This window comes from Nomascus leucogenys, chromosome 11, assembly GCF_006542625.1.
Source record: "Nomascus leucogenys isolate Asia chromosome 11, Asia_NLE_v1, whole genome shotgun sequence".
In the NCBI taxonomy this organism is placed as follows: domain Eukaryota; kingdom Metazoa; phylum Chordata; class Mammalia; order Primates; family Hylobatidae; genus Nomascus; species Nomascus leucogenys.
The window spans coordinates 7399496-7418148 of NC_044391.1; the positions used below are offsets into that span (position 1 = coordinate 7399496).

Here is an 18653-nt window from a genome sequence, read left to right on the forward strand (position 1 = left end):
CAATGATTGATTATTTCCCACGCTACCGTGGGTTGTGTGGACCAACTAGGCAGTTCTTCTACTCCATATGGCGTTGGTTGGAGGCCACTCATGGAGGCCACTTCATTCAGCTGACAGTTTTTCTGGGGCTGGAACATCCAAAATGACCCCACTTGCACATCTGGCCCTCGGTACTGGCTCTCGCCTGGAGTGCCATGCTCTCTTCCACATGGCTTTCTCTATAGATAGTCTCTTCTCATTCTGTAGTCTAGCCAGAACTCCCTTTCAACGTGGTGCTGGCTTGCAACAGAGCAAAAGCAAAGGCTGCCAGCACTGGGACATTATCACTTCTGCCCTGACCCATTGGCTCAAGCACATCATGAGGCCAGCCCTGATTCAAAAGAAGGTGAAATAGACCCTACCCCTGATGGAGGATCCACGTGTATGTATAAGGATGGGAAGCTTTCCAGGCAGCCATCTTTGGAAGCCATCCACCACAGTGGCTCAATCAACCTGGTGATGACACAGAGTGAAGTCCCCACTTTCCATGAATTTTCCTTCACAAGAAGGTTCCTTTCATTTCACCCACACAGGAATGTTGACTTTAAATGAGACCAAGACCTAAAATGACACATTCACAGACAGGAAACAGGGCATCTCTTTGACAAGCCTCAATAGCTCTTGGGGGCTTCAATTTCCTCATCTGTAAAATAAAGATAGCCTAGAGTTGAATTCTACAGCCTTAAACCTCAAAGGAAAAGCCTTTAAACAGGTGTTCTAATTTGCAACTATCACCAGATATTTCCCATAAGGCCAGGTGCAGTGGCTCATGCCTGTAATCCTATCACTTTGGGAGACCAAGGCAGGTGGATCACTTGAGGTCAGGAGTTCGAGACCAGCCTAGCCAACAGGGTGAAACCCCACCTCTACTAAAAATACAAAAATTAGCCAGGTGTGGTGGTGCACTCCCATAATCCCAGTTACTGAGGAGGCTAAGGCACAAGAATCACTTGAACCTGGGAGGCGTAGGTTGCAGTGAGCCGAGATCATGCCACTGCACTCCAGCCTGGGAGACAGAGAGAGACTCCGTCTCAACAACAACAAAAATTATTTCCCGTAGGATTTTCCAAAGGAGGGTTAGGAATGTGAAGTCAATAGTTCACAAATGCACTCCTACTTTTCAGAGGTATATTAGGAATGCGTGTCTTGTTGATACCTACACAAAGCCTCCTTTGAATTTTAACTTCCAGATTTTTTTCTCTTGCTTGTGGTCTGCCACCCTGGGTAAAGTACCCCCACATACGTCACCACGGAGCCCACATACATCAATTTTTTCATAACCCCCAAAGGGAGCAATCAACCAAATCAGAAAGTTTCAGGGAGATATCAAGATAGAAAAGGCTGGATACCCAGTCTGAGGAGTCAGACAACTCCACAAAACTAATAATAACAATGTCACCATTCATAGGTATTATTATTCATATGTAGAATATAGAGGAGTCAGGACTTGGAGGCAGGCCTGGGACCTAGGTTCAAATCCTGGCATCACCACCTACATCTGTGTGGCCTCCATAGGGTACTTTGGTAATAGTAAGTATTCAATGAGGTCATATAAACTAGTGTTGGCAGGGGCCCAGCCCATAGAAAGCTCACAACCAAGAGTGGCTGTCTTTATTGTCACACTGACTTTCAGTCTGAGAAGCTGCAACTCAGAAAACAGTACGTCATCTATGTTGCAAGGCTGTTTGCTCTTCTTCCATCCAGAAAGTGGATGTTAGAGAAAGAAACTCACACTGACCATGTGTCTACTCCTTGTTAAACATTTCCCATGTGCAACCTTGAGTAAGCCTCCAAGTATTCCTGAAGTTATTGTGAATATGAAGAAATTGAGGCTCAGAGGCTTAGATAACTTGCCCCAGGACAAATAACTGAGATGAGGCAGAGCCGGGATTAAAACCAGGTGGCCCTGATGGGACAAAGGCTCAATGTAAATAGAAGAGTCAGCCCATGTGTCCACATCCAAGGAAGTAAACATGGAAAATGCAAGATCACCCATTTGACCTTTACCATTAATCTATCTAGGCCTCAGTTTCTTCATCTGTAACACCGGGGCATTGAAACTTAAAATCCAAAGTTTCATGAATGCATGATTTCAGGTTTAAAACTAATATAGTATTATTTCAGTGTTCCGATCTGTATGTTTTCATTAAGTATCGTTTTAAAATCACATTTTCTAATTTCATGTCTCTGAGAAGTCTAGATCCCTTATCAACTCATAGTGGTTGAGAATCTCAAAATTATTCAAAAATATCCTTGAGGTGTGGTGTCCCGAATAACCTGGGACATAAACTAGCATAGCTGGAGCACTAACTTTCAAAATAAAATTAATCAAGGAATAGTAGTCAGCTCTTCTAAAACAAATACATATATAAACATACGCACATATGCTGTAGCCTCAGGATACCATTTACTCTAAGAATGTAAGCTATTCTCCTATGCTCAAAATAATGTAAATTTAAGGATTGAGAACTTCAGTGGAAAACTCTCATCTGTATCTCTATGGTTTAAACAAATAAAGAAAAGAATAAGAAAACATTCGTTACTTTATTTTTAATTGATCTTAACTTTCTTTTTCTCTCCTTCCACCTTGCTTTCTTGTTTTGAGTTATACTTTGGGCCCACCGAGGAGATTTTTCCACCATGTGAGTTAGCTAGCCAGTGGTTTAATTCTCCAACTGCCAGTGGCTAATATGGTTTATATGTGGAGGGAAAAGTGGTGAGAGGGAGATTTCAAAAAGGAGGCTTGTCACTTAGCTAATACATTATGTAATAGAAAAGATATAAAGGAATTATTCACTGGCTTGCTGGTTAAGAATAATTCAAGTCCCTGCACAGAGCTTCAAATTAACTCGTGGAATTATCTTTACCTACAGTTGTGTTTTAGTTGTTTTTCTTCTATTGAAGTCAAAAGAAAAACACAACCTTCCATTCAGGAAGAAAGAATAAAATGCTGTTCTTGTTTTCTGTATCATTTTTGGCACTGTTTTTCGACAGCAATTCATGGGAATAACATAGATAGCCTTTTTATGCATGCTCTAGACTCAATATCCCACTATGGGAAAAGGCTCAATTCAAATTTGATCACATCGTGAAAATGAAAACTTAGCATGGGTGAATACAACTCTATAAAAGCTGAGTTCTCCCTAGGACTCTGTGTGTGCCCTGCATTAACTCCAGAAGTCAGCAGTATTGTAGAGTCATTAATCTTAGAGGAAGAAATATAAACCAGGTGGGCAGGCTGCTCACATCAGCTAGACCAGCTCCATGGAAGGATGGTTAATTAGCTGCCCGCAGTGTCTACAAACACTGTGGACCATTAACTTTGGCTTCTGTCAAATTCAGTTCCAGAACAAAAAAATGGCTATTTGTGGCTTGTCAGGTTTTTTGGCATATTTGTGTTACCAACTTATAACATTTTTAAAGAGAAGAAAATTCTAGATTTCTGAGGACCTGCAGCCATTTATTATGTATGACATCCAGCATGACACCCACATGCCTCGCTCCTATAAGATTCAACACAGAACACTGTCAAGGGCTCCCACTTTCCCAAGTTAGGACTCGTTGCAACCATTTCCTTCTAAGCTCCTCCTCCTAAGGACCATAATGATTCACTAAATGCCCATCATGGATCAGGTAGTTTACAAGCATGATTTCAAGTGATTGTTATAAAGACCCTGTGAAGAGGGGCCCATCGTCCTGTTTGTATTGCATATGAGGAAACTGAAGCATCATGTAAATTGCCCAAGTTCACAGTTAGTAAGCTTAGGCAGCCAAATGGCCAGACTGTCTTCCCCTCAATGGAAACAATTTTAACAAGCAATTAATTTAAGAACATGCTGGAATTAACTCACAAACTTACATAAGAAAAGACAACTCTATTTGGCCTTTATTTCATTAAAATCTGAACTCAGCCATCCAAAACTACCTTGTGGAACACACAAATGCGGCACCCAACGATGATGATACTCTCTCCAAACCAACACCCGTCGGGCTGGGTAACTGTGCACACAGCCAGCTGGACTGTTTTGACTGAATCGACCTAACACTTAAGCTTATTTTTTAATACATTAAATTTAATCTAATAAATAATTAGGGGAAAAAGGAGAAGTTCAACTCTGTTTGATTCAATGAATTAGCTCTTGAACTAACCTAAACGGTTGTTTGAATTGTTTGACAAGTTCCTTTGTGTGGTGAGTGTGTCTGTGTGTTTTTATACAACTTGCCTGTCAATGCAGTCAAAACTGTGTGCAGCACAGACACAGCTTGCAAAGTGTTCTGAGAACTGATTACTGTCAGATTTTTTTAATCCATTGAGTCCCAGAGGTGCCAGGTAAATGGAAATTTTAATTTTATTTATTCATAGACTACATTTTTTTCCCTTTGTGCCGGAGGACGTACCAAGGCTTCCCAGGAGGATCTTTGTTAATTTAGAGCATTTCTGTCTGTGCCCTAGAGTGGAAGGTTCTATCATGTATCTGCCCCAGATCACAGGACTTGAAGTGCTTTTGCAACTTACAATATCATGAAAAATAAAACACTTAGGGCTAAAACAAAAGAGTTCATCTACAGCAGTGGCCCTCTATGTGTGGTCCCCAACCATTGCAGCATCTCCTGGGAGCTGGCAAAAATGCACATTCTCAGCCCACCCAATACCGACTGAATCAGAAACTCTGGGGTAGGAGTCTAGCAATCTGTGTTTTAACAAATGCTTCAGAGGATTCTGATGTTCACCGAACTTTCTGTTCCTCTGTCCTAACGGAACAGAAAGAGGAGACACCTCAGTCTTTGACTTGAAGTGGGTATTGAACAAGAGGTCTTAAAGACTTCCTATTGTACTTTAATTAACACTATGATGTCTTAAATAAAGTTCTGTGTCTTTTTAATTCCCTCTTTTAATCTATGGCAATTCAAGTACCAAATTTAAGTCAAACGGACCTGGCCAAAAAGGCAATGCCAGGCTGATAAAGGGAATGACTATAGGGTAATTTAATCAATTCTAGCAGAATATCTAGAATCCAGAATCGTCAGTCTAATTACACCAGTCGGCTTTACAAATAAATTGGATCAATAATGCAGTGAGCTGACTGTTTGCTCGGGAATTAGCTGAAACCAAAAGCACTTAAATCCATTGAATGTAAATGATTTTATCCAAGTAGCATAGAAATGCCCAAGTGGCCTTATAAGATTGAGAGGGTTGTCTCAGCCAAATAAAACATGCCTTCAGAACAAAGGAATGGCATGTGTCGGGGAAGACTGTCTATGATGTATTGATGGGGAAATTGACAGCGCTTCCCAGGAGAGTATTTGTTAGTTATGAGCATTTCTCCTTCTACCCTAGCATGGAAGGTTCCATCGTGCATCTGCCCCAGATCATAGCTCTAAAGAAGAAATACAAGGCTTACCTCTACGTAGATGAAGCTCACAGTATTGGGGCCGTGGGCCCAACCGGCCGGGGTGTCACGGAGTTCTTTGGACTAGACCCTCATGAAGTTGATGTGCTCATGGGCACATTCACCAAAAGCTTTGGAGCTTCAGGAGGTTACATAGCTGGAAGGAAGGTAAGAGAGGGACTGCTTGTGTCTGTTTAAAACCTGAGCGCCCTGGGGATGCCGTGTATAGGGCTTCTCTGAATTTCATGAAAGCTTCAACTCAGTTCACTACACCTCAGCTGATCACTCCAGCCTGGCTACAGTGGGTTCACAGCCAGATAAGGCCCAGAATGTCGAGGAGCTCTCCCTCGAATAGTGAAGAGAAGCATGTGGTGAGTAATCACACTATAATGAAATGGCAACACTGGCCGTGTACATAAGATGCAAAGTACCAGGGAGAGGAATAATTAACTCTGTTAAGTAGTATCCAGGACATGGTTTAGAATGAATGTCCATCTGGTAGACAAATAATGGAGGGCCATATTTAACACACAGAGAGAATAATGTATACCAAGCCAGAAGTGATAAGAGATGTTCTGAAAACTATAAGCATTAAAAAACACAAAGAACGTAATAGCAACAGTAGGCAATGTTAGTTATTAGGGAGGCTGACCCTACGCTACAAGTTGTAGGTTTTGTGGCAGGAATGTACTTTCAAGAAATTTCCTCTGCAAAAAAATTTCTTTCCATAATGTTGCATAAACCATAGGTCAAATCCTGCCATTCTCCAGTATCTTATCAATATGACTTAAAAATTCTGATCTGCTGGGATTAGACTGTTAAGTGAGTCTTGGCCCTGTCATTCTAGTGCCAATATCACCAAGAGGTTTGTGAAAAGAAAACAATAAATATTTGAGAGAAATTTAAAAGGAGGGAAAGGAAAGGGACAAACACACTCCAATATTCAAACCTGGGTTTAAGAGATAAAGGAGCCAGTTATCTGACCAATGAGAGGACAGCCTTGTCCAAATTCTGACACCTATCTCAGACAAACCTACACCTGTCCCAAACAGCCAGTGTGACAGTGATGTTGGCTCAGCCTAGGATGCCACACCAGGCCCAAAACCAGTGCATGCAAGTGGTATCAACAAAAATCCCCACTTTCTTACCTATTGTGATGAACAGGAATAAGAGTTCAGACTTCTGGTAAACCAGTTAGACAAACCAAGAAGTGCAGCAGAAAACAGTCCTCTCATTGAAAGCTCATGTTTTAAAACAACAGATTTAATTCTGGCCACTGGCTCTGCCATGAAATGCACAGATGCTTAAAATGTTCAGAGTTTTAAGTGGCCTTTACCCTTCAATAAGCACTGCTTTCTTTCGGGCTCAAAGCATTGTTTTTCATCCCCTCTTCACTGGCCTGTGGGAATTAGCTAGGTAATGCTAAAACCATCGGGAATGCCCAGGATCTTACAAAATTCAGCTAAATCTGGTGAAAGGTTAAATGCTCCCTTCCCAGACTGTCGAAGCAGTAGGATCAGAGGGTCTCAAATTTAGGAGCTCCCTGATCCTGGCTACGTTGCTCTGTGAGCTTGTGGTTTTGTGATTACTTTAGCAGCAGTTCTGAACTACAAAATTTTTAACGAAGCATAACTCTACTTCCTGAACCAAAGGCACCTGAATAAACTGAAGCAAGCCAATTCTCGAAATGTTGTCAAATTTGGTGGATGTCACCTTCTTCCCCCTAGAGTAGCTTCATTTGATACCCACTTTAAACAAAGGCTCGCGACTAGCAGAAGTAAAGACCAGTTCACCATGATTCTCTCTCATGCTCTCCATTCTGATGTCAGCTAGAGTATTTTTAAGATGTAGGCGTTCTTGCCCACACAATTTCTATTCATTTGGCGTAGATACTGAGCAATTGTGAAAATGACCATTATTTACATTAATCTGGATGCAGAAAATGTACATCTGTTCATTTTCTTATCTTTTAAAATGCTCATTTTATGCATATTTGGATCCAGAGGGTCGCATTGTTAATTCCCTCTCCTCTCCCTCCTTTTTCCTCCCCACCCCCTCCTTTTTCCTCCCCACCCCCTCCTTTTTCCTCCCCACCTTTCTCTGTCTTCTCTTCCCTTCATGTTACACTGCAGTGTCTAAATTTACCACTAGATGGCAGCAAGAATTAGAGCGTGTCTGGCAGAGATTCGTTAGCCTACGCTGAGATCTACTGCCCTAAAACAGCAAGATGCAAAACCTTGAAAACATAGGGGCCGTTTCCAAGACCTGGGCGGTGAGCAGGAGGGCACTTGAGAAAATGCATGTATCCCTGATGACTTAAAAATCAGTCAGATACACACCTGTGTGGAATGATTTTGGTCAGACTGTGATAAACGTGGGTAAACTGGCTTCCTTTCGGCTTAATGAGCCCATGATTTAATGGAACTTATGTATCTGTTCCTTTGTACCTTTAATTCTTTTTAATGATGTTAATTTTTCATTATGTATAATTTCAAGTCAAATCATATATTTTATTCCTATGAACTTTAGGTAATTTTGTGAAGAATTTTTACTTTGAGTCTGTTTAAATTATGCTTTAAATTAGGATTGGGCAAATACCAAAGATTTTTGTTTGAAAAAACTAATTCTACTAGTATGTTTAAATAATTAGAGTAGTTTTCAAACTCTGATAACTGTACTGTAAGACAGATAGGTAGATAGATAGATAGTTGATAGACAGATGAATAATCTCCCAGATGCTTTGCCATATATCTCAAATTAGGGGATTATTGCAAAAGAGCTAGGATTCTAAACCAATGTATACAAAAGCAACAAAATTGAACATAAAAAAAGTTAAAGTACACACATTCAGACTTGCTGTTTTTCTGAAACTGTATATAATTTCAATTTTACTGTTGTCATAGGGTTCTCAGTAAACCCTGAAATTTGAAAATAATCAGTTAGCTCCAAAAATCCAGAAAAAAAGATAAAAACATCTGGCTGTTAACTCTCTTTTTAAATGACGTTAATATTGGTGTAGAGGGGCTGCATTCCCAATAACAGTGTCTAGGAGGCTCTGGAAATCTTTATGGAACGGGTCAAGGTCAGAGCTTTATATATTAGCAACCAGATGAGACATACAATGAAACGTATTTGGAAACAAGGAGAAAAAAATGGTTTAGTATGACGATACTACCAGAGAAAACAGAGGTTTTGTTTTGATCTCAGAGCCTTTTCCTCACAAAGTGTCCTACAAATTCCCCTCTGCTAATGAGAGGTTGCTGCCAGGCTGTGATCCCCACTTTCCACCTCAAGGAAACTGCTAACAGTCTGTCCAGAGCCAGCAGAGTTTTGCTGTTTTGCTCACTTTAAGTTTGGAGCCACTATAGATGCACAGTGAACAGCTTAACTTGGAGGAGTCTGTCCTTTCAAGACCTTCCTGTTGAAATTCCAGATCACTACTTCTCTCCGCCTGTCAGAGCTCCATGCCATGAATGGCTTCTTTGAAGGAAAGCCTAAGCTGATGGGACTAGGTTTCTTATTTTTATTCTTTTACATTTGTATTGATCCTGTTGCTGGGAAATGTGGTCAACGCTGAAGACCCCAAACTCTCCCCCAGGCAAGGATCTTGAGTCCACTTGCATGCCTGGTGCTGAACACTGGCTCCCACAGCCTCCACAGGCTGACCAGAGACTTGCAAATGAATGAAGCGATGGTAGCCCTTGTAACTGATAGGTTGCAGGGCTGGAATTCTGGAGAAGGGAACTGGGACAGGGCAGACAAATTTGGGGTGAGCATTAGCCCCAGAAGCCTGCATGCCGGCCAAAGCTGCGTCACTCTAAAAAGTGAGCTCTGCCCTGCACGCTAGGCCCTGGCTGTGTTTAACATCCCTTTGAAGTAAGCAGGGGTCAGGGAGTGAGCTCTAAGATGTTTATTCTAAGAGTCTCCTGTCTGATTTCCTCCCAAAAAGCCACCCTTGCCCTTGAACTTCAGGCCTATGTGTAGAGAAAACAATCAGGGTTTTGAACTTCCAAATGGGCGTGGAAACCTCGATATGAGGAGACCTCTAATCCACCCTGAAGAAGACACAACCCAGACTCGCCTTGCAAAAGACCAAAGCCACCTCTTAACTCATGGCTTATAGCATCCAATGGGGGAACAAGAGGGGGAATTAGTAGCCAGGAATCAAGGCTCTGCCTGACGCTCTCCAGACGTTACTCAAAGAGCCCCATTTTTTGAACCACACAAGCAAATAAACTTCCATCCAGAAACTCAGACCCTGAGAGAAAGTGAACTCAGTCCAGAAAATATAAAATTTTGGGCAAGATAGTCTTAACATTAAAAGGAACCAATGCTGCACCGACGAGGTATTTATTCAAACTAAGAAGGCTCATGACCTTGACTTAAAAAAATGTCTCAATCTGTGAATTGGGGTTGGGGACATTGGGAAGAGCCCTTTTCAAGATCAAAGGAAGTTTTGTTTTGTTTGCTTGTCTGATCTTTGTCAGTGACGACCCCCAAGCTAAGAGAAAATTGCTACACTTGTCCCTAAGAATACAGTTGAGTAATACCCTATATGCATCGAGGCCCCTGGCCATCTTTCCTCCATCTCTAAAACCCCTCTGTTTTCCATTAGACGGTCAATATTTAGCAGGCCACTACTAGGTATCCACCACTATGGATTTTAAAAGAAGTGTAAAACTCCATCCCTGCTCTCAAGGAAGTTTCAGTCCCTTTTGGAGAAACAGGAGAGATAGACATGAAACACTGGGAGACCAGTGTGACTCAATCTGCAATTTAGTATCATATAGATGAGTAGATCAGGAACTCTCCCCACCCGCTCCAAAAAGAGGAACAGTCTCTGGGTTAGGGAAAGCCCCGCAGGGTAAGGAGAGTGGAATTGGGGTCTGTGCTCTCCTGGATCCCCTCACACCACACCAAGCTTACTCTTCTGGGGAGAAGTCTGGAGAAGTCGAGTGTGGCCTAAGGGTGGGGCTCTACAGCCAGCTTCTTCAGGTCCAAATCCTTGTTCTACCACCTTTTGGGAATAATTGTGTAAACTTCTCTGTGATTCAGTTGTTCTGTCTATAAAATGGGAATTAAAACAGTACCTACCTTAAAGAGTTATTGTGAAGTTTAAATGTATTAATGCATACAAATTCTTAAAATGGAACCTCAGGCCACCAGGGAATATCAGCTATGCTGTTAGCTTCTAGCCTTATTATCTCTTCAGGGTCATTCATCCTGTCATCAAGCCTGGCTACTCCCTTATTGAAAATGTCTCTCTTTTCCTTTCTTTTTACTCCTACTGCCACCCCTCCCCATAAGGATGGAGGAAGAGCTAGGCTGAAAATCCTTGGTTTGATGTATGGGTCTACCAATGTGTAGTCACACAACCTTAGAATGTAACCCTGTGCAAAATGAGAGAGTTGAAACAGAGACCCTCCAAGAAGCTTTTATATTTTGGTCCCCTCCTCCCTCGCCATGCTCCCAGTTCTAAGAATCTTTCAATTGGCCATTGATTAACAATAATCGGCCAGGCGTGGTGGCTCATGCCTGTAATCACAGCACTTTGGGAGGCCAAGGCCGGCGGATCACCAGAGGTCAGGAGTTGGAAACCAGCCTGGCCAATATGGTGAAACCCCATCTCTACTAAAAATACAAAAATTAGCCGGGAGTGGTGGCACACGCCTGTATTCCCAGCTACTCGGGAGGCTGAAGCAGGAGAATTGCTGGAGCCCAGGAGACGAAGGTTGCAGTGAGCCAAGGTCATGCCACTGCACTCCAGCCTGGCCAACAGAGCAAGACTCTGTCTAAAAAAAAAAAAAAAAAAAAAGTCACCAACTGCATCAGGTATTCACTGTTTCACTGTGTATCAGATGCTTTTCTAAGCATCTCATATATGTATTCACCCATTTCATCCTCATAAACTCCGAGGTAGGTATTACTATGGTCTCATTTTTCAGAGAAGCCAACTAAGGCACAGAGAGATTTAGTAACTGGCCCATGGTCACACAGCAGTAAGTGGCAAAGCCAAGATTTGAATCCAAGCTATTGGGCACCAGAGGCTGCACTGTAACTCCTGGGTTATATTCCCTCCAAGGGGACAGCTCCTCATCCCCTTGTCTCAGAAGCACTGGCTTCTCCCTCTCTTCCCAATTGAAACCTCCATTCTATGCCCATAAAATGCCACCCTTATTCCTAATTTTAGGACAGGCCCATGCCTTTTTGCTCCTCTGCATCTATCCAAATCCCCCCATCCCTCATGGCCAGATCACACCCTTGAAACACCTTGTTCCTGACATAGGTCCACATAAGCCTCCATCATCCAATTCCCAGGACCCACCCACCCTCTCCTCGTTGGCTTCCCCTGCATCCTGTAGGGAGATATTCACTCTCAATAGAGAAAGGCAATCCCTGCTGCTGCCCCCCAGGAGCACGGAACATGGCACTGTGAAGGACACCCTGGCTGTGGCTACTCTGCAAATGACTGCTGCTGTCTCTTTGAGGTGTCTCAGATACTCCAAAGTGAACTTTCCAGATACCCCTGTGGCTGATGAATTCAGTCAGGCCAGCATCATGCACATACTCTTCAGATATGGGGAAAACCCACCCAGCTTTTTTCATGAAGCTCACCAAATAAAAGAATCAGCAGAAACTTAATTTCATTTATATAAATGGATAATGGATGCCAGGGACTAGCCTTATGGTCCCTTTCTAACCTCCCTCCCTTCCTGGACTCCCATACACATCTAGGACAGAGAAAGTTATTGGTATATACTTGCTGGAAGGAAAGATGGAAGGGGGAGGGGGAGAAGAAAAGAGGAAAGGAGGGAGAGAGGGAGGAAGGAAGGAAGGAAGGAAGGAAATACTTTGAAATACAGAGAAGAAACAGATTTAAATAAAGAATTTGAAATGAAAAGAGAGTGAAAGAGAGAGAGAGAACTAGAGTAGAAGGGAAGGGGAAGGAAGGAAGCTAGAAGGAAAGGAAGAAACAAAAAAACAAAAGGAATAGTTTGAAGTGAAGGAGAAGATGGAAAAAGGAAGTCATAGAAGAAGGATGGGTGAAAAGGGGGATTCAGAATGAAAGACATATTGAAGACAGCAGGAAGAACAGAACAGATCCCCTGGTTCCCCTCATGGACCAGGTAGAGTCATCACATCATTAATTTAACCTTCACCGACCACTGTAAGGCAGGCCGCACACTGTGCTGAGGAAGAGAAACTGTGAATGTTGAAAATGCTTGTGAGCAACAATGCCCACACATACCTAAGAGAGATGGAAAAGTGATGGGCAGGGACCAGGCCCAGGCTCGGAAGTGGGAATCAATGTGACTAATGAAGGAGGGTGAGGAGGACATGAACCTACCCCAAAGCAGAGGATCTCGATTCCCGAGAGCTCTTTCCAAATCACCTTCATGAGGAAGGAAGACATAGCGAAGACACCTGCCTAAGTGGGATTCTGAGCTGTGCCATTATTCTAAAGAGAAGGCACCTGATCCTTTAAAGACCCCATTGCTAATGCAGAGGCCTGTCATCAGCCCATTAGCTTTTCTGTAGGACACTTTGAGAGTCCCAGGCCATGAGACACTGTAAGTGGGCTGATGGAGGGTCTCTGCATCTGAGCACCTGCAGATGCCAGCTCTGAGGCCCTCACCACTGCGGCATTAGATTACTGGAGCTTCTTAGGGCTTTCAGCAAGCTTACTTGGGACCTTATATTTGGCCTCAGGAGTCAGGCATACAGGTGAAAAATGGCCCCTACCACTGAAGACCATGGCGCGGCTCAGCATTCCAAAGAGTGTTACACAAAATACACAAAATTCCAATAGTTCTCTGCTGCCAAAGGCATAACCACAGTTTATCCGCTCCTAATATTCTGGTTTAATTTCCCACAAGCCTCTACTTAAACTGTCCTTTGCTGTCCTCCAAACATGCTGCCTTCATTTGTTTTTGCTGTGTAACAAACCACCCCCAAATTTGGTGTCTAAAAACACCACCATTTATTTAGCTTACAATTCTGTCCATCAACAATGTGGGCTGGGCTCAGCTAAGGAGTTCTTTTGGTCTCATCTGGCCTTGCTTCTGTACAACAGTCCATTGTTGAGTCAGCAGGGCACTGCTTGGCCTGGGGCAGCTTCAGCTGGAATGGTCCTTCTCTATTCCACACGGTTGTCATCCTCCAGCAAGCTAGCTCAGGCTTATTCACATAGCAGCTGGAGAGAGTTCTGAGAGGACAAAAGCACTCAAGGCATTTTGAGGCAGACCCAGAACCACCACACCATCACCTCTGCCATATACTACTGAACAAAGAAAATCACAAGGCCAGCCCAGATTAATCTGCCTTTTGATGGAAGGAGCTGCAAAGTTGGATTGCAAAGATGCATGGGTACAGAGAGTGAGAGAATTACAGCTATTTTTTGTAAACACTCTACTATACATGCCTTCTGCTTTCTTGCTTCTGTTCCTTTGTTCAACTTCTGTCTTCTGCCACCCTCCCTCCACGTTTTCTTTTCCTCCTTAATTATCTTTATTCTTCAAGGCTTAATCATATCTCCTCGTTGGAACCTTCTCTATCTACTTTAGCTAGCATGACCCTCTCTCTTTCCTCTGCGTCTTGCAGCCCTGTTGCATGTCCTAGTTTGCATGGACTGTGACTTATTCTACCATGCTTGTTCATGGGCACAATCCTATGTAATATTCTCAAGGGTAAGGACCACATCCTGTATTCTTTGGGCACTGAACACAAAGTCAGTGCTCACACATAGTAGGTACTCAACAAATGCTTCAGGAATCATTTTTTCTTCACACATCTGGTTTTGCCTTAAAGTTCAACTCCAAACCTGCAGCATCCTGCTTTGCTGTAGATTCTAGGTTTTTGAGGAAATAGAAAAAATAAATAGTTTGATGAAAACCATTGAAAGTTGGAGCCCATTCATCTTTTGAGCTGTGAGATCAAATGTCGTTTGCTATGAGGATGGGGATGGGACTAGATGTAATTCCCACCACCAGTGTTGAAATTTATTTGCCTTCTTTTTGGGTTTCCCCTCTTTATTTAAGGACCTCGTGGATTATTTACGGGCTCACTCGCATAGTGCTGTTTATGCTTCATCCATGAGCCCACCGATAGCAGAGCAAATCATCAGATCACTAAAACTTATCATGGGACTGGATGGGACCACTCAAGGTAAGAGGATCTGCAGAGAGCACAGCTCCTGGACCCCTCTGTCTCCCTTCTGCCTCATTAATCTCCCCACTTCTCAAATACACACCTTTATCTTATAGAACCCTATTTGTAAATCAAGCCATGTGATAAGCGCACAAAAACTGCCATTAGGACACCACACAAAAACCCTTTGTTAAAGCAAAGAAAACTTTCTAATTTACCTCATTGTGAACAGCAAATTTAGATAATGTTGTGTGATCAATTATGTTGAAATGAAGCAAATATTCTGTGTGTGCGTGTGTGTGTGTGCGTGCACATGCACATGTTTGCCTGTGCTTGCTTGGGGCTGTCACTTGTGTTTCCCTAAGACCAAAGTAGCCAATTTAATATCCGATTTTTCAATCCTTTTATTTTTTATAGCCAGAGGTTGGGCAGTGGAAGGCCACCACTGGCCATTTGAGGATATATAGACAAAACACATACAATAAACTTCCAGCCGTTTCTTTGCCAGTGGGACCAGAGCTGAACTGTGCTACTTTGCTCAATCCAAATTAATCCTCTTTTTGAAAAATTGTTTCATAAAAGCTTCTTGGAACTCTCTCTCCATCTTGCAGAGATGGTTTATAGAGATTCTACCGCATGTCACACACCAGAGGGGATACAGTGCTGAATGAGGCAGTTCTTGCTGCCAGACAAACTGGTGAGCACATTTATGGAAGTAGCAATTTATCCTGGCCACTGGACTGTTCAATCCATGTGCCTCACCCCACCTCCCAGCTGACCTGAAGTCCTACATTGTTTAATGCAAACCTTCAAGTCTGCTATTTCAATAGAAGTATGGGGTACTCCATCAGTTTTCAATATTATTAAAGCAGCAGAATATTCACATACAAATTTTACTAGAAGCCTACTATATAAAACAGATAACAACAAGGCTGATCTAGTTAAAGTAGTGTCTTCACTTACCCCCATACTGATACCCCCTGGGGCCCTTCTACTGAGCCCTAGTGCTCCCCAAGACACTTGTTGGAAAGACAGGACTTTTTCTTTTTCACTAGAGCAGGGTAAAGGCCTGCAGGAGGATATTTTTTCCTCCATATGAAATGCAGTGATTGGCTGATCTCTAGGATCCCTTCCGGGCTTGCCTTTTCGGTGTTATGACTCTGCGTCTTATTGATTGGTCTTTGTGAAAAAGAAAACGACAGTCCCGTCTAGGAAGCCCTTATGGTATGAGACTGAAGGTAGCTACCTGGATCTGCTCCTGTGATACTATTCACTCGTGTGTGGCCTTAGACGAGTGACTTATCTATTCAATCCTGAGCAAGTTACTCAACTTCTCTGTACTTCAATTCATCCAGTTATGAAGTGAGAAAAATAATATTCATGAGCCAAGGTTTTTGAGAGAAGTAGGCAAATTAATCTGTATAAAATATTTAACATTGTGTCTGGAGACAAGTATTAGTAAGCATTACATAATTGCTTGCTACTGTTATTTGCTGTTGTTTCTGAGGTGATCGACAAGTATTTGAACCATTTCTCAGAGATGCTGTAGGAAGCATCCTTATGACAGAAGTGAAGTAGGACTAGATGTCCTCTAAGATCCTGGATTAGTCAGGATAAGGAAGGTTTTGCCACCATTAATAAATAAACCCTGTAGATCTCAGTGGCTTAACAGAACCAAGGTATTTCTTGTTTGCATCACATCTAATACCAATCAGTCAACTCTCTACACAGAGCTTGTCCTTGAAGACAGTGACTCAGGCTGCTTTCACCTTAAGGGTTCATCATCTCAACACATGGCCCCCATGGTGACCAAGATAAAAAGAAAGAGAGGGTCAGCATAGAGGTGACTTTTATCACCTTGCTTACAATCTATTGGCTAAAACTAGTCATATGGCCACATCCCTGAAAAGAGGTGGGAGTAAATTAAGGGATACAGACATTGGATAAACAGGTACCTTTTATTTTGGAGGGGGAGGAGGTTCTTTTTTGTTTTTTGGGTTTTTTAAAATTTGAGACAGAGTCTTGCTCTGTCACCCAGGCTGAAGGGCAGTGACGTGATCTCGGCTCACTACAACCTCCACCTCCCAGACTCAAGCGATTTTCCTGCCTTAGTCTCCTGAGTAGTCAGGACTACAGGCGTGCACCAACAGGCGTGCACCACCATGCCCGGCTAATTTTTTTTTTTTTTTTTGAGACAGAGTTTCCCTCTTGTCACCCAGGCTAGAGTACAATGGTGTGATCTCAACTCACTGCAACCTCCGCCTCCTGGGTTCAAGCAATTCTCCTGCCTCAGCCTCCCGAGTAGCTGGGATTACAGGTGTCCCCCACCATGCCTGGCTATTTTTGTATTTTTAGTAGAGATGGGGTCTCGCCAGGTTGGTCTCAAACTCCCGACCTCAGGTGATCTGCCCGCCTCAGCCTTCCAAAGTGCTGGGATTACAGGCACGAGCCACTGCACCTGGCCAATTTTTGTATTTTTAGTCAAGACAGGGTTTCACCACGTTGGCCATGCTGGTTGGGAACTCCTGGCCTCAAGTGATCTGCCCACCCCAGCCTCCAAAAGTGCTGGGATTACAGGCGTGAGCCACTGTGCCTGTCCTAAACAGGTATCTTTTAACCTTTTAATATTGAAGCGAGATAGAGTGGCATCTTTTCCTCCACAAGCTTTCCACTGTATGAAAAACTGTTCTGGAACTACTGGCTTCCCACAAAGCCATATTAATTTTCTTCTTAAACTTCAAGTGTTTCTTAATTTCTTAATGGAAAATCAATTATTTGAGATTTAAGCAAAAATGCAAGTTAATTGTCTCAGAATGACTAGAATTATTCTTTGGTCTTGTTTTAAAGACAAGTGACTAAGAAAAAGTTATTCTAGAAATTAGCTTGTGTCTCAATAAAAATTTTCACTCATTTCTGGGGTCCTTTGGTGTATATGTCATCCGAATCAGTTGCTTTACATGTATGCAACTTTGCAATCATGTCCTTCCCTCCTCCGAATTGGTTCATCACAGACAGAACTTGCTCTGTTGATCTGATCACAGTGGAAGATCTGCAGAAAGATTACATTAAAGACACAAGCATTTGCTCCTCAGTAATCATCTGCGATCAATTTGTCTTCCCCTGAGGTAGTAGATATTTCCCTTACTTCTCTCTCTTAGCCTTATACCTAAAGAATTCTTTGGTTATTTTTTTAACTTTACTTTTAAAGCTTCTCACTTTACTCTTCTTGTCATCTTAAGAGAACAAAAAAAAAACAGAGAATGCTATGTATATGGTCTGGTTTTTTTAGAGGCAAAATAGAATGAGGGAGAAATACAGGACAGTTTATTTTCAAAGAAACAAACAAAGGAAAGTAGAAGAAAAAGAAAATTGACAGAATTATCAGCCAAGTTTCAGGTAGTTCTGCCTGACACATCTTTTGAAGCATTCAAAGGCACACAGTGAATGATCACACTGGCCTCATTTGCAACAATGGCTGCTTTAAATCAAATGAGCAGGACAGGTTAGGAATATTGCATTAGCTCAACCCTTTCTGCAGAGATAGACTCACTCTCAGGGTAAAGTTGCCCAGAGCTCAAAGGATGCACTGTTTCATGCAAGAGCTGCCTTACAGGATCTGAGAAAGAGGAGCCGGGCTCTAAGCCTTCATCTTCAGCCCACTCCACTGCAACTGTGATTGGAGCCTTTCAAGGCTTTGTTTCAGGTTGAGTTTGGGGAGCAGTTGGCCAGATCTGTTCCTTGATGAATGTCTTCACTTTAATCTGCAATGCAAAGCCATACGCTTCAAAGAAAGGCAAGCTACAGGAATAAGGTCAGTGTTCCTTTGATGCCAAGGTTCAAAGATGAAATAGCAGTCCCAGTGAAATGACAATGTTTATGCACAAACAGCCACCTTCACTCTGCAGCCAGGCTGCTTGTGGAGTTAATGCACACAGGCTGAGGGGCTGCAGGCCGTGCGTGCGTTCTGTATGTACCAAGACCCTTTTAATCTCCTGGCCTGTCACTCTGAGCAGTGCAGTGAGCCCAAAAGTGGAGATTTGATTTCTCCATCCTAATGGATGTTGGGTGGTCTTCCAG

General features: G+C 42.7%; 1 protein-coding gene across 1 annotated transcript in view; it reads left to right on the forward strand.

Annotated features, from left to right (window-relative positions):
- Positions 1-18653, forward strand: part of SPTLC3 (serine palmitoyltransferase long chain base subunit 3) — a 166812-nt gene that overhangs the window by 112126 nt on the left and 36033 nt on the right. Inside the window, exons 8-9 of the mRNA XM_003252865.4 lie at positions 5378-5597; positions 14468-14594. Coding sequence (XP_003252913.2) covers positions 5378-5597; positions 14468-14594 — 347 coding nt within the window. The remainder of the gene's footprint in view (positions 1-5377; positions 5598-14467; positions 14595-18653) is intronic.